This window comes from Notolepis coatsorum (assembly GCF_963971535.1).
Source record: "Notolepis coatsorum genome assembly, chromosome: 11".
NCBI classification, from domain to species: domain Eukaryota; kingdom Metazoa; phylum Chordata; class Actinopteri; order Aulopiformes; family Paralepididae; genus Notolepis; species Notolepis coatsorum.
Genome location: NC_140175.1, coordinates 120438033 through 120454613, shown reverse-complemented (window position 1 = coordinate 120454613; position 16581 = coordinate 120438033). Strand labels below are relative to the sequence as shown.

The 16581-nt window shown below is 42.2% G+C and overlaps 1 protein-coding gene across 1 annotated transcript in view; it reads right to left on the bottom strand.

Moving 5' to 3' along the window:
• Positions 1 to 16032, bottom strand: part of LOC311237259 (apolipoprotein B-100-like) — a gene marked incomplete at both ends in the record, with an annotated part of 28594 nt that extends 12562 nt beyond the window's left edge. Inside the window, 11 exon segments of the mRNA XM_084325065.1 lie at positions 1284 to 1419; positions 1560 to 1771; positions 2450 to 2596; positions 2717 to 2831; positions 2950 to 3394; positions 3984 to 4069; positions 4420 to 4544; positions 9403 to 9730; positions 12387 to 12526; positions 12965 to 13077; positions 15978 to 16032. Of these exon segments, the coding sequence (XP_084181191.1) occupies positions 1284 to 1419; positions 1560 to 1771; positions 2450 to 2596; positions 2717 to 2831; positions 2950 to 3394; positions 3984 to 4069; positions 4420 to 4544; positions 9403 to 9730; positions 12387 to 12526; positions 12965 to 13077; positions 15978 to 16032 (1902 nt within the window).
• Positions 16033 to 16581: the final 549 nt, after the last annotated feature.

The following is a 16581-nucleotide window of genomic DNA, read 5'->3' as shown; positions in this document are numbered from 1 at the left end:
TATCTCGATAATGCAGTGTTCCCTGTGGCAGAAGTTGTCTTGTTTTTTCTGGATTTCCAATGTAGTTTTCTACTAACCTGAAGCGATGCCTATCATAGATATATATAGAACACTAGATAGCTTAAGGCGGAGTCACCAGCGTCACTGAACCGCCGCCATCTTGCCCCAGTCAGCCTTGAGTGAGGGTGAGTGAGCTGCACAGACAAAAATATACTCGCTGAAATATTGACGGATTTACAAACGGTTTGGTTTATTACAAGCATTATTAACGTGGCTATGATTCAAGCGGTTTGTAAAAAAAATAAAATAAAAATGCCTTTAAGTAAAAAAAAGTAGACATTAATGTTATCAGTAGCTGAGCTGCCTCGAGCAAGATGGCCGCCCTACGACGACGTCGCTCTACATTGGCCGGCAGCGCGGGTAAGCTATCTAGTGTTCTATATAGATATCTATGATGCCTATAGCCTGTTGCACGGAATACGTTTTGGGACGCGGATTTCACTATGCAGTAAACAAATTTATAATCAGCCAATGGACATATCAATCTACCAGATGGCGATCGATAACTGGGAAATGCTCTGGGGGATCCAACCGGCCCACGGTAAGATCTTTTTCACGTAAATTACACGCTGATCAGGCATTGTTTTGATAGCCATCCACTCGATCAATGAATGTGGCTACTGAGGCTAACACGGTTATTGGTAATCAATCATCAGAAACGACGTCCCCCGCCCCTTCATGCATTCATGGTGGACCATCAATACCGATCATATGCAGTTTGAGTTTTAACTGTAACTTCTGTATATCCGAAATGCCACTGGATTTAACGTTAGTAGCTTAGCGGCCTGTCTCTCGCCTTCCAGGAAACATCCTAGCCGAAATCCCTTATAACGCTTATATTCAAGACGCTATAAAATGAGAACGTATTGATTAAAAAAAAAATTCTTTAAGCCATTTTGAAGGGACGGTTTATGGTCTCAATTGACAATGAGAATGGACAGATAGCAATACTATAAAGTATAGATTTAGCTCTACAAACAGCCACACGGACTGTGCAAGTCTATTATGATATGCTGGCCATCTACAGTGATTTTAGACGGATCCAAATGGCCCCGAAAGTGTTAAGGTAAATACATTTTATTTAAATTTTTTTAATGCGATTAATCACAAGTTAACTATGGACAATCATGCGATTAATCAGATTCAATATTGTAATCGATTGACAGCACTAATATATATATATGTATATGTATATTATGCATATAGGTCATAGTTTAATTTACCTCCCAGATATCCATATTGTAGCCAACGGCTTTCAAGGTAGTTTCCAGCAACACCTCCCTAGGCAACTGGCTAGAAGGATCAAAGATGACGTTGACGTCATTGCCCTGCAGGACTTTCAGGATCTTACTACCCAGCCTGAGAAGAAACACGTTAAATAAGTCAATGTCAGTTAGCTGGTTAAATAAATCAGCATCGTTGGTCCAATAGGCCTGAATAATATAAGGTGAGAGTTTCTATTCAGCGAATTGCATCTGACACTTCCAAGGGACTCTTACTTCTGGGTCTCAGGATCCTCGGAGTTGATGATGTTGTAGATGTGAGAGGTCACAAAGGCCTTGACCTGCGCATCCTGCTCCTGGGTGAGCACCTTCCTCACCAACTCCAGGTCACTGGCTTCAGGATGCCTCATCAAAATCAGGTAGGCTGCGATGCGCTTCTGCACCGCTTCCATGGCATACTGGCTGACTCCCTGGATGTTAGAGCGCACCTGTAGAGGCACACATGCAGACACTTATCCATTGATGTATTATGGGAGGGAGGAGGTTTGTCTAAAAACTATAACTTATTCCTACTGTCAGTGTTGGGAAAGTTCACTTTCTACATTAACTAGTTCAGTTCACAGTTCACACATTTTAAAATGAACTAGTTCAGTTCATAATAAAAAATGTTTAACTAAAGTTCATGGTTTAAAAAATGAACTAGTTTATAGTTCTTTTTTCAATATGTTGCTGCGAGCTATTATTTGTCAAAATTATTGCCACAACCCATGTAGAACCACAGACAGCAATCAGAATACTGGCATTTCCATCACACTGTGATTATTTATCAGTGTTTCCCCGACCATTGCCTTGAAGGGGCGGCCCGCGTAACGAGTCTCTCTCTCTGCACGCAACACGCACACACCGAAACCTTTCGGTGTGTTTGTGTGTGTGTGTGCGCCCGTGCGGCCATCCCAAATCTGGCACACTTTTGAACGAAGTTATACTGTGATAGAGCGCCGAGAATGAACGTGTTCACAATTACGCTCATCTAGCGGAAACACAGTACGTTCAGTAGACGTTCGCCCAAAATATGAACAAGTTCATGAACGATCGTTCATTGAATACGTTCAGGTACATCACTGCCTACTGTATTGACCTTCAAAAGGGTCTTGCTGGTCATTTACCTCCTCGGTTACAGACATGCGTCTGAAGGCCTGGATGGCAGCCAGCTGGACGGACAGCGCGGCGGCCGGCTGTCTCATGCACGTCAGAAGGGTGGTCTTTACACTGGGATCCGCAGCCTCCATAGCATCTCCTATGTTACCAACAACCTGCAAATTGGATGGAATAGGATAGGAACACAGAAAAACATGTCAGTAACTGGATATGTTCTTATAGCGTTTGATTATAAGGAGTGCATTTAGGGCTCGATTTCACAAATGGTTGCTTACCCTCAGAGCCAATAAGGTCAACTCTTTCTCCCCGGCGCAATCGGCGCCCAGAATAGAAGCCGTGAACTGGGACACGGCAGTGATCTCGGGGCTGACGCCCTCGGCCTGGTACAGCCTGGAAACCAAAGCACGGCGTTCACACGCAAATAAACACACTGTTCACCGTCACCGTAATGAGATGTGAGATGGATTTCTTTGACGCTCACAAGTGGAAATAGCTGGTTTCTACTGACCTCCTGACCACGTTGCTCAGGGCGTACATGATGGGCTTGCTCCTTTTCTCCCGAGCCATGTCCAGCATGTCTTTGGCCATAAGACGGGAGGGGTTGGGCAGGAGACTCAGAGCGTAGACGGCGGCGTCGAACGCAGAACTGTCGAAGGTACTGAGGATGTACAGCAGGGCACTGTTGCAGCCTGGGGTACCACACTGGGCCAGGGCTTGGAACGTCAGGGAGTTGGACATCTCCATCATCTCATTTGCATGAGGGCGAATGGTCTGGCTCTCCAGGCCACGAAGCTCAGACACGAGCCTCTGGAAGATGGCGGCACGCTGGTGACCCATAGAGTGTTCAGACAGGGTGTTCAGCTCCCTCATGGCGGCCATGACAGCCTCAGTGCTCTGGACCGGGGCCTTGTCCTCAACAGCCTCCATGGGCAGGAACTTTAGGTTGTCTTCATCTTTGCAGAATAATAATACAGGAACCAGTAAGACTTTGCTGCAAACTTTTACATGTATATATATTTTTTTATTATTATCTCCCCCCCCCCCCCCCCCTCCTTTTTCCGATTTTTCTCCCATCCCACTGTTAGTCGTTATGCCAATTCCCAACCCCCTTCCTGGTTGTTGCGCACTCCCCCCCTACTGTTGGTCCGGGAGGCCGGAGACTGTCCCATGCTTTCCTCCGACACATGTGCAGCCAGCCGGCAGCCAGCCTGGCCGCGCAGACTCTCACTGGCAGAGTGTAACGTGTAGAAGGTCACACTACCTCCCTCCAGATCCTTCCCTCGCTGTGCAGGCGCCCCGACCGAACTGTAGGAGTCGCTGTTTACAACAACCAGGACCCGCCCACCAGCTTTCCCACCCCTAACACTGCCAATTGTGTTAGTATGAGCGACCAGCCAAGCTGGTATCAACGCCGAGAGCTGGGCTCGAACCCAGCGTCTCCTGCGTTGGTGGCGAGTGCCTTGCCCACTACACCACCTAGCCGCCCACTTTTACATATTTTGACATATTCAAAGACCTAAACAAACAATAACAAATACTCACTGTGATCAAAGACCCTGTCCTTGATTTTGTTGGTATCCTGCAGAGTCAGAGTCTGTTTCACTTCAGTGGAAACTCCATGTTCATTTCTATTTTAAGAACAAATGACGACAAAATGTCAGCAAATAGCCATGATGTTGACACAAGGCAAAATTATTTATTTCATATTACAGAACATCTTAATTGATCTGAATTTTTGTGGAATACCATTTGTCAGAATTCTGAAACATACTATGAAATACTATGGCTATAATAGCTACGAAATGCATGTATCTCCATAACAATAACAAAAGGTTCTCTACCATGTCATTGGTAGATACATACAAAAAACAAGAAGATTCCAACAATTGAAAGAATCAGCCTATATGTTTGCACTGCTACCATTTTGTAGACTGGCAGGTTTGGACTGTACCATTGTTGTATCCCTGTAGGTACTTACTGGTGAGAGAAAGGCAAGAAGATGTGCTTCTCGGTGCAGGTTCCAGCCGTCATGTGCTTCTTCTGGTTGTCAAAGTTGTAATTGCAGGTCTGGGTGCTGCTAATCATCTTGGAGAGAGGGTAGTGCTGATGGGAAGGATGAAAAAATATCATGTTTTGTTATATCATGAAAGCGGGAAGGTAACAGAGTGCTGATACACCTGAAAGGTGCTTATATTGATCATGTAAATGGACATGATTTGACCCCCGCCTGACCCATCCAGCAATAGCATGTTAATCATAAATCACTTCTACACATTAATCACAAATCACTTCTAACACAACAGTATCTATCATTTTATAGTCTTAATCAGTAACCAATGAAAATAACAGTTGTAAAATCACAAACTGATATAGGCTATAACCCCCCCCCCCCCACACACACACACACACACACACACACACACACACACACACACACACACACACACACACACACACACACACACACACACACACACACACACACACACACACACCCCCCCCCCCCCCCCCCCCCCCGTTTCAAAAAGGAAGATCATATCCAATTGGTCCTTTAAAATAAATGTTACCATTTTCCCAGACCTGGGTTGTTAATATGTTTATAAATGGCATCAATCATATGCCTAATGCATTGTCTTACTCAATACATAATATATGCTTACAGTTGCCATAACATGTTTATCTTTCAGTGATTATTGTTTAATCAGCTATTTGCTGATATTTATGAGCAATGACATTGCGTGACTTACACAATGATCTTTAAACATTGAACAACACCACAGAGCATCTAAATGAAATCAAGCCAAATGAGATGCAGGCTAAAGTAAAAGCTGATGTAGACAATGTAGAAAAAGTAGCCAATTTAGATATGAATAGAAATGTGTAAACTCATTTCAGATATAAACAAAAAGAGACATTCATCTTCCCTCACTAGCAAATTGGACTCAACATATATGTTTAACTGAGAGAGTCAATTGTAAGGCCACAATAGACTAATGATCTGCAATTACAAGATTTGATTTGGGATGTCACTTTGCAAGCTGACTATGAGCAAAAATGCCTGTTATAGCTTGGACCCAGACTTTTGGGGTAGGTGGAGCCCTACGCGCCTGATGTACCTAGTTGTAACGTTTGGGTTTTTTGCTCTCTGGTAGGAGTAAAAGTCCTAGCGCCACCCTGGAGTATTTCACCCTTCCTCTCTTCTAATTTGTCCTGATTGCTAATTAACGCCTGCTGTGTGTAGTTGACACTCCTTCATATGCTCATTGCTCACCTGATGTCCTCTCTCTTTGTCAGTTCTTCTCTGTCCACAGGCGTGAGTACTACCTGATAGAATCCTTGGCCCTCATTTATCAACGTGGCGTACGCACAGATATGTGCGTAACCCGTGCGTACGATAATTTCTAAGCAAAGTGTGGGATTTATCAATTTGAACTTGTGCTTGACTTTGTGCGTATATTTAAGCACAGGTCGGACCATGCGTAGCTGGCGCTCGTTGGTAGAATATATTATTACAACAAGGAAATACGCTTCTGTGCATTAGTTTCAACACTGGCATGTTCTGTATGAACCGTAATTCATTATAGTTCATTGTAAAATAGCAACAGTAGTGTAATTATGGTCAAAACCCTATAAATAGCATTTGGAATAATATAGGTCTTTATCTCCGAATGAATGCAGCATGGTTTATATAGCGTTATCGTCGGAATATACGGGGTGTACTGACTGACTGCGCTCCGCGTAACTCAACTTGTTATTATTTTGCGCACAGACCGCAGAAACACGGGAACGTTTTGATTATATTTAAAAGGCTTTACGTTAAACGAAACAAGTGGAATTTCGAAGCTGTAAGCAGAATACAAGTCATATGAACACCCACGATATAGTGTTCTTCCCCTTCCTACTGTATAAGAAAGAATAAAAAACGCATTGCAATGAGACCAGGGTGTATGTGTATTACAAAACCCTTGCAATAATGTCTTAAATGAATGAAAAGCATACATGCTCTGGACACAGAGCATATATCGTGTGGGTGATATGACTTGTATTATGCTTACAGAATTCCACGTATTTAGTTTTACAATGTCAAAGCCTTTTAATATAAATCAAAACGTTCCCGTATTTCTGCAATCTATGCGCAAATGTAATAAGGAGTTGAGGTAGATACACACTCAGAACGTATTACATGCTGGTATGCTGATAGACTCAGAGTAAACTATTATATGAATATGATATGATATAAGGTATACACTGGTCCGTCGCATACACTGGTATGCGCAAGTTACTGTTGCATAATGTACACTGTAAAAAATTTATGTTTTTTCATGGGAAATTCACTGTATTATTTTACAGATTACTTTTGTTTTTCTACTTTTAAGTGTAAATGTCATAAAAATACAGTAAATTACCTTTTATCAAAATATTAACCATTAAATAAAGGTTGTAATCTGTAAATGTATTTGATTTTACTGTAATTTGACAGTAAGTATTTGGCAACCATTGATGCCAGACATTTACCGTTTTCTTGCAGCTTTTTTTTCTTACAGTGTAGGCTATGGCTGCTATTATATGTAATTCATATAGGCTACCTAATAGTATATGATTTTTAGAAGCATCTATTTTGTTGTTGGTATTATTAGGCTAATACCGACAACAACAGGGGGGGACCCTGATGTAAACAAGACAAACGTCTTTCTCTGGTCTGCATCCCCTTAACAATTGTGTGTATTGAGCCGTACTGTATTGTACCCATTCTGCAATCTGTTAAATAAAGTTTTCATTCATTCATTCATTCAAAATAGATGCCTCTAAAAATCATATTATAGCCAATCGAACACAACTAATAAAGGCATTCATATTACAGCACGGTTATAATGACACACACATGATGAATTGAAAATGGGGGACCCTGATGTAAACGAGACGAAAGTCTTTCTCTGGTCTGCATCCCCTTAATAATTTTATGTATTGAGCTGTACTGTAGGCTACTGTACCCATTCTGCAATCTGTTAATAAACTTTTCAATCAATCAATCAAACCACCAACGCCAAACAGTGGTCAACGGACGGTCTTTATTAGTATTTTGAGCTGTCCAGGCAGAATTGCAGCAATGGTCTTAGGGAGCCGTTGATATCTGACATCACCGTTTACAAGTCAGCCTTTTATTTATCCCATAACACGCGTTGTGTCTTCTTGGTTCGGCAGCGCCTCGGTGAACAATCTCCCGTGAAGTTTCTCAGAGTTCCGCTCGGGTCAGTCCATTATTTCACATCCCATGGGGGGTGTTTCATCACTTTCATGACCATATATGGATAATCATGCACGAGCATTGACGGTAGAACAAAGAGGTATTTATCAACACGGAGGAGCGTAGGACCTGTGTACACACGGTTGATAAATCCAGTTTTTTTTGTGCGTGCACACATTCTAAATTCTGTGCTTACGTATGAAAATAGAATACTTTCTAAGAAAAATTGATAAATGAGGGCCCTTGTTTTTCAATGTGTATATAATGTAAATATCTGGAGATGACAGCATCTGCTATTAGATCTCAGATGAGGAGGACAGTATTTAGTGGTGTGTGTTTTCAAGTTACTGGGAAGCCACAGGCTAATGGAGCCATGGGCTCCAAGGTCGTCTGCAAGCTGGTAATATCAACAACTGATATGCACTGGTGGGGGAGGTTTGGTCAGAGCTATGGGGAGAGTTCGACATCGATAGAAGAGGACGTTTAGTGTGTTAAAGGTGACCAGCCGTTGCACGTAGTGTCACATAGTAACGAGAAGAGGGGGCGGGGCCCTGTTGCTAGGGGGAGAATGTTATGAGATGCGAGTTCCTTCCGGGGTAAGTTAGATTAAGACACAACGCGGAGGCGAGCAGACGCGTTGATCAGAGACTTTGACGGAGGAGCAGGTGACGAGTGGATTAAATGATCAAAGGCTAGAAACACTTATCTTTCAGTACCTGAAGCATTTGTTATCGCTCATGTCGGGAGCATAATGGTGATACAAAGAGTGGTGTCGTGCTTTGTACATTTAGTATTCAATTTATGAATTAATGTATTATCGTGTGGATGTTTTCCCTACAAACATTTCTCAGTTCGAGTTTAGAACTACTTCCTCGTTTTTGGAGACTTACGTCTTCCCTTTGATTTGCCTGTTTCAAAGTATTTGCTTTATCGTGTTATGCTTCCAGTTCACAGTAAAGAAACTGTTTAATTGTGAAAGAACAACTATCGCATTCCGCCTCCTATGTTCAACTCTGCAATTGGGTCCAAGTCCAACACACCTACCCAATCGTAACACCTAGTTTAAGGATGCTGTTATGAATGGTGAATTACAGTTGAGTTACTGATTTATTTAGTTAGTATTGTTAGTTTAGTTTAGTTAGTATTTGTGGTTGGAGCCTTTGTGAGTTTTCTTTGGTGAGATTTTGAAGATGTTGAGAATGTGCTTAGGGCTTAGGTGTTTGTTATGTTTTTATAGTTTTCTTGTTACTGTAATGTACTGTAATGTTGTAGGTTGTGTGTTAGGACCCCATGAAGAATAGTCTTTCACCCATGGGTGTAGAGTTGTAGACTAATGGGGATCCATAAATAAACAAATAAACAAATGCACTTGTTGTTGTTAGAACACTGACATTGTGTAAACGCTTACCATGTCAGAGATGAGGGCCAGGGGGCTAGTGTGGTCCCTCTTACCATGCCAGAGATGAGGGACAGGGGGCTAGTGTGGTCCCTCTTACCATGCCAGAGATGAGGGCCAGGGGGCTAGTGTGGTCCCTCTTACCATGCCAGAGATGAGGGCCAGGGGGCTAGTGTGGTCCTTCTTACCATGCCAGAGATGAGGGCCAGGGGGCTAGTGTGGTCCCTCTTACCATGCCAGAGATGAGGGCCAGGGGGCTAGTGTGGTCCCTCTTACCATGCCAGAGATGAGGGCCAGGGGGCTAGTGTGGTCCCTCTTACCATGCCAGAGATGAGGGCCAGGGGGCTAGTGTGTTGCCTCTGAGCAATGAAGCGGTCACATCCAGACAGGTCTCTGGTAATGGTCACATCCGTGGCGATGTCCTCTGCGGCGTTGACGGTGTAGACGGAGTCGCAGACTCCGTGCACGGTGGCCTGCCAATGACGAGGGGGATAGAATGAGGATCGCTGGTTCCTCTCCTCCTCCAGGACGGGCACAACCAGGGCAGAGATTATGCCCCTCTTGATGTTCAGGATGTGGACGGGCTCGTCGGCCTCGGGGAAGAGCTTGACGTCTGTCCGTCCCTCAACTGTGACCTTCAGGGAGTTCCTGAACAAGGAGGGTTAGGGTTAGGGTTCCTGAACAAGGAGGGTTAGGGTTAGGATTCCTGAACAAGGAGGGTTAGGGTTAGGGTTCCTGAACAAGGAGGGTTAGGGTTAGGGTTCCTGAACAAGGAGGGTTAGGGTTAGGGTTCCTGAACAAGGAGGGTTAGGGTTAGGGTTCCTGAACAAGGAGGGTTAGGGTTAGGGTTCCTGAACAAGGAGGGCAGATCGATCGGCAAAATGAAACGAGGATAAACTATGAACTCGGATCGATGATAACAGGAACACCAATAATCACCCGTAGTATATACATTTTGGTTCAAAATAGTATACATATCTTTTTATTTCCCTAAGAAAATACAATATTTTCGTATACCTTGCATCAATCTGATATTAATACAGTATATCTATACTATAGAATTTCAACCATCGCATTTTATATGATCCTAAAAAGGTGGGTTAACTGAGTTTAGGTGGGTTTAACCCTCTACATCCCTGCTTATATGCCTCAAGTGTTAGAATCATCGAGCAGTACCAGAGATCCCAGAATACCAGGAGCATCGAGCAGTACCAGAGATACCAGAATACCAGGATCATCGAGCAGTACCTGAGATCCCAGCATACCAGGATCATCGAGCAGTACCAGAGATCCCAGAATACCAGGATCATCGAGCAGTACCAGAGATCCCAGAATACCAGGATCATCGAGCAGTACCAGAGATCCCAGAATACCAGGAGCATCGAGCAGTACCAGAGATCCCAGAATACCAGGATCATCGAGCAGTACCAGAGATCCCAGCATACCAGGATCATCGAGCAGTACCAGAGATACCAGAATACCAGGATCATCGAGCAGTACCAGAGATCCCAGCATACCAGGATCATCGAGCAGTACCAGAGATCCCAGAATACCAGGATCATCGAGCAGTACCAGAGATCCCAGAATACCAGGATCATCGAGCAGTACCAGAGATCCCAGCATACCAGGATCATCGAGCAGTACCTGAGATCCCAGAATACCAGGATCATCGAGCAGTACCAGAGATCCCAGCATACCAGGATCATCGAGCAGTACCAGAGATACCAGAATACCAGGATCATCGAGCAGTACCAGAGATCCCAGCATACCAGGATCATCGAGCAGTACCAGAGATCCCAGAATACCAGGATCATCGAGCAGTACCAGAGATCCCAGAATACCAGGATCATCGAGCAGTACCAGAGATCCCAGCATACCAGGATCATCGAGCAGTACCTGAGATCCCAGAATACCAGGATCATCGAGCAGTACCAGAGATCCCAGCATACCAGGATCATCGAGCAGTACCTGAGATCCCAGAATACCAGGATCATCGAGCAGTACCAGAGATCCCAGAATATTTGTTGGGAGGGGTAGTAGTAGTAGTAGTAGTATTCAGTCATCTCACACAATACAATAGGCACAATCATCTCAGACTGTCAACGGTCTTTGATTTTACAGTGACTGAAAAGGTACAGGCTGAGCAATAATGCTGATACATCTTCTTCTTGGCCCCTTAACTCCAAGCAATGCTTATACATGCCTGACCAATATTCCTATCAAATAAAGCCTCCAAAACAGAAACAAAAGAATAACAAAATAAGAATTATTCACATTTGTAAGCTTAAAAAATAGCTATACAAACAGTTTTTTTTGAAAACCAAAAATGAATTACTCATTCATACTATTCATACTCATCAGCATTGTTCCACACGTTCCCCAACAATAGAAATACATCTCCTTTTAATCCCTTTCTTAGCTTTTTGAACAGTAAATTTACAAATGTCTTTCAAATCACATTTTCTTTCATGTATTGAAAAAAAGACGTTGCACACAGTCCGAGAGTAACTTTGCTTTAGCTCTGCACATTATTTGCATTATTTTATAATAAACCAAATAATAAAATGTCATAATGAGACTTTATAAACAGTGGATTTGTGTGGTCATAGTAACCAGCCTTATAAATGCTTCGAATGGCCCACTTTTGCAGTAAGATTATTGGTTTTAGTTTAGTCTTTTTAAATGTCGACCCCCATACTTCCACACAGTATGATATGTAAGGAAGTATAAGTGAGTAGTAAATTATGTACAAGGCCTTATAGTTTCATATCCTTACATGTATACAGGATTGCTACTGCCTTTTTTGAAAATGTCCTTGAATATAGTTAATATGTTCTTTCCATGTTCATTTTCAATAACTACTCCTAGAAATGTTATCTCAAACTCTTTAAATTTTAACACCACAGATTTTTTACATGATATCCCCATCAATTTTGTTTCGATGACCAAAAACCATAAATGTAGTTTTCTTAATATTGAGAGACAATTTTAAAAAAAAGTTGAGAATTTACAGCTCACTTTCAATATTAAACAGAAGTTCCTTTAAATTACTTCTTGAGCAATATACATTTGTATGGTCTGCAAAAATAAAGAATTTGAACAGTTCAGTAACATTGCAAATATAATTAATATAAAGTATAAAAAGCTTTGGACCTATCACCGATCCCTGGGGTATTCCACAGGTGACCTTCCTAAATCATGACACAGTGTCATTAATTTGCACACATTGCTGTCTGTTTTCCAAGTAGCTCTTCAGCCAAGAGTTAGCTCTACCTTGTGACATAGCTACTGTAAGATGACTTACTTTGCCATGGCAGCCTCGAAGGCTCCAGCATCCACGGCACCAAACACTGGGGCACCCGCCTCTATGTTGACCACCTTGCTCAGAGAGCACTCGCTTGTTCGCACGATGAAGCTGCAGGTTTGGGGCACATCGATTTCAACCTGTACAACAAAGAAAAAGTACATTCCTGTTTCCCCTTGCACTTTTGTTATACTTTTGCGCTATTAGCTCGAGTGTTTATATTGATATATATATACGTTTTATGTTGTGTTTTGGAACTATGTGTACTGCTAACCTTCTCGGACAGGTCTCTCTTTTTCTTTTGTGAAGAATATTTTATGGATGTTTTTAGGTGTGTATGTGTGTAATCCATGGTATGTTAATGTGGTCTTTCTTGAAAAAGAGATCTTGAATCTCACTAACCAGGATAAAACAAAAGTTCAATGATAAAAAGGAATGGTATTAGATCTGTCACTTTTCTCTAAGGTGACATGGTAGGGGTGCTTCTGTATTGTCACAGTGAAAGGGTTAACCGGCTGTCGTGTGGCAGTGAAAGGGTTAAGGTGACATGGTAGGGGTGCTGGTGGCACGAGGCTCACCTTGCAGGACACTTTGGGACCATTCTTGACATCGGTTGCCCCGGCCACTCCGCTCAAGGTTTGGGCTTCATACTGATACACATACCTCCTGAAGTTCTGGAACCTTTCGCCCACTGAAGAGGGTTGAGTTAAGAGTTAGACATTAGAAGGCTGGGAAATAGGATACATCTTTTTTTAATAATAAAGTTTGATATCCATAAAGGCTCTCTCTTCGCTTGAGAAAAGAAACTGTGGACTTGGGTATATAGTAGGGATGCTCGATATTGGCTTTTTTACCGATACCGATATTCCGTTATTGTCCAACTCTTAATTTCCGATACCGATATAAACCGATACCGATATATGCAGGGTTTCCCCCCAAAAAAACGAAATAATTTCAGGTAACTAATAATTTCACTGGATGCATTCAAAAGGCTTTCTAAATGTAAGCATTATCTGTGCAAAATATGATCGTTAAAAAAGTTAAAATTAACATTACATATATCTTGTTGTTGAATTAAACCAACATGCATACTTTTGACAATAAATAAAATAAGAATTGGTTCTTACTTGCTTGCCTGGGTAAATAAAGGTTAAATAAATGTAAAAAATATATATTGTTATTGTTATCGTTTTATTTTTTATTTTTACCGATACCGATATTTTCCGATATCACATTTTACTGCCAATATCGGCCGATAATATCGGACATCCACAGCCATCGACACGCAGGACACCGTTGACTAAAAGATGACCTGATACTGACTGGAGATCTAATCAGTGAGGGAGCAAAGTCAGACTGGGCAATATATTTCATTTGAAGGACGCATTCGTTAAAGGAACATGCCGACATTATGGCAAATGCGCTTACAGTCTTCTGCAGAGTCACACGACAAGATGGATACCAATTTCTTCTCTGTGCGTTCAGTGGAAAGCTATCCGGCTGAACTTCCATTCATTTGTGCTAAGCTAGCCTAGCTTGCAGCCGGGGAGCTTTCTACTGAGTGCACAGAGAGGAAATTGATATTTCCCATAATGTTAGTATGTTCCTTTTATTTAATTTTTTTCACTTTTTCTCCTTATTTTCCTATTTTTCTCCCATCCCAATTTCGTATTGCCAATTCTCCACTCCCCTGTCTTGAATGTTGCTCGACTATGCCTCCCACTGGTCTGTCGTAGGGAGGATAGAAGCCTTGCATCACGTGTCCCCTCCGATACGCGAGGATGCAGCCTGTCGCATCTTTTCACCAGACAGCGCGGACTCTCAGTGGCGAGGAGTAACGCGTGGGAGGCTCACGCTGCCCCCGATACTTCCTGTCTCTGCTGTGCAGGCGTCACCCAACCGACCTGTAGGAGTCGCTGTCCACAACGTCCAATCCCCACCCACCGGCTTTCCCACCCTCTAACACTGCCAATTGTGTTAGTATGAACGACCAGCCAAGCCGGAAGCAACGCAGAGAGCTGGGCTCGAACCCAGCATCTCCTGCATTAGTGGCGAGCGCCTTGCCCACTGCGCCACTTAGCCACCCATACCCATGATCGTTGTTAGATCTATGTTAGTATGTTCCTTTAAGTTCAGTTTAAAAGTAAAATTTGGGGAAAATCCTGAAAATCTCAATCACTTTTCCTATGCCTACCTGTATTTTAAGGACATGAAATCAGTCCCTATTCATTGTTCCTTTTTGCAATATCAGTATTTCTCATGAAAAGCATAAACGACCTTTAGAAAAGATAATAATCACAAGAAGAACTATAAATATGTAACTTACAGAAACATGTTGGAGATTGTCCATCAGCATTGCCAACTGCTTGCTCTGTAAATGATGAGAAAAGTAGATTTTAAAACACCACAATTTGAATATCTTTACTTTACTTTATCTTTACTTACTTAACCTATATGAAATTCTATTTAAATTGCGGTTATTGCGCTGTATGGCTGAGCTCAGATAAGCTGTTGTTAATTTTACCATCAGCAGTATGATCATCTCAGCAGTAAAATACTAAATTGCTTCACTGTTTTTCTATAGACAATTTCTAGAAAATGTAATTTAAAAACATGTATTTTTATTTTGTACGCAGGTTTTAACAATCTGTGTAATTAATACAACTTCCAAAAGTTCTATCAGACAATGACTGCATCCCCACTGAGGACACACTTTAGACATGTTGGTTACATTTGTATGGTCTGTGTGGAGAAAACTCGGTAACCATCATCATTTTAAAGGGACAAGCCAACATTATGGGAAATGCACTTACCATCTTCTCCAGAGTCAGACAAGAAGATAGATACCAATGTCCTCTCTGTGCGTTCAGTAGAAAGCTAGCCTAGCTTAGCACAAATTAATGGAAGCGGACACGGATCAGCTAGACTAGCTGTTGGCCAAAAACACCCCTCCCGGAGTTTTAAGCTAGTCCGGCTGATCCGTATCTACTTCCATTCATTTGTGCTAAGCTAGGCTAGCTTGCAGCTGGATAGCTTTCTACTGAACGCACAGAGAGGACAGTATCTATCTTCTTGTCTGACTCTGGAGAAGCGCATTTCCCACAATTCCTTTAAAGATACCCGACCAATAGTATTTTCTCTAACCACTTCAAATCAGCTAATGAATCAAATCAAATGTATTTGTATCGCCCGCGATCACATGGAATAGCCCCCATGGGCTGTACAAGTCAAGAAGAAACATCACAATAGATCCAGAACAAAAACCACCATAAAATCCAAAAAGTGACACTCCCAGACGTTCCCCAATGAAGATAAGGAACGACTCACTAAAAACCTAGCAATAGGGGGGGAAAAAAGCACCACAGGCGGCGTGGAGGAGAGACACCTCAGATGGGCTGTTCAAAGGGGGGATCCCCCAACTGGATATCCGTGATAATATAGTGTTGCAATGGATGATAGATGGATGGAGAATAGAACAGGCAAATAATTGGTATGAATGTACATGTAATGTAAAATAAATAGAGCTAAGAACAACAACAACAACAAAATTATGAATAGGAATAAACAAACAAACAACACATCAGTACTCACGAGCCAAGGCATAGGTGCCCAGCATCAGCAGAAGGCAGAGCTTGGTTCCCCCCATGATGGGTTTGAATAAGCTCCGGAAGTCTGTGGATAGGAGTCCTTGTGTTAGCGAAGACTGTTGTCGAGGCTTTTATACTTCTCACATCTTACTGCACGAGTACAATGGAAGATGCTAATGTGTTGATTTCCAGTCTAAGCAGTCCTTGTGGCAGGCCAAAGGTGAAAGTCCAAAGGTGAAGCGTTTCACAAACCCTTGCAAAGACGTGTCTCTGTCAGCACTGGACGTGATGAGCCTCTCTGATTGCATTCGATTATCTGTTGTTTTCCTACATGGATCATTTTGGGGTTTTGTTTTTGAGAGCTGTGAGGAAGATTTCGTTTAAATGGAGTTCTTGTGGCTTAGTTCTGACTCCAAAGTGAAATGATGTGCGCTTTTTAACATAACAATCTCATGGGTGATTTTATCTAAGTGATGTATACTCATATTATATAGGGAATATACTAAGTAATATATTTTGATCAACTATCTTTGACTGCTTGCTTGCTGTAATACCACTGAGGCATAATTTGAACAAATATATACATACAATTTATATTCAACTTTTTT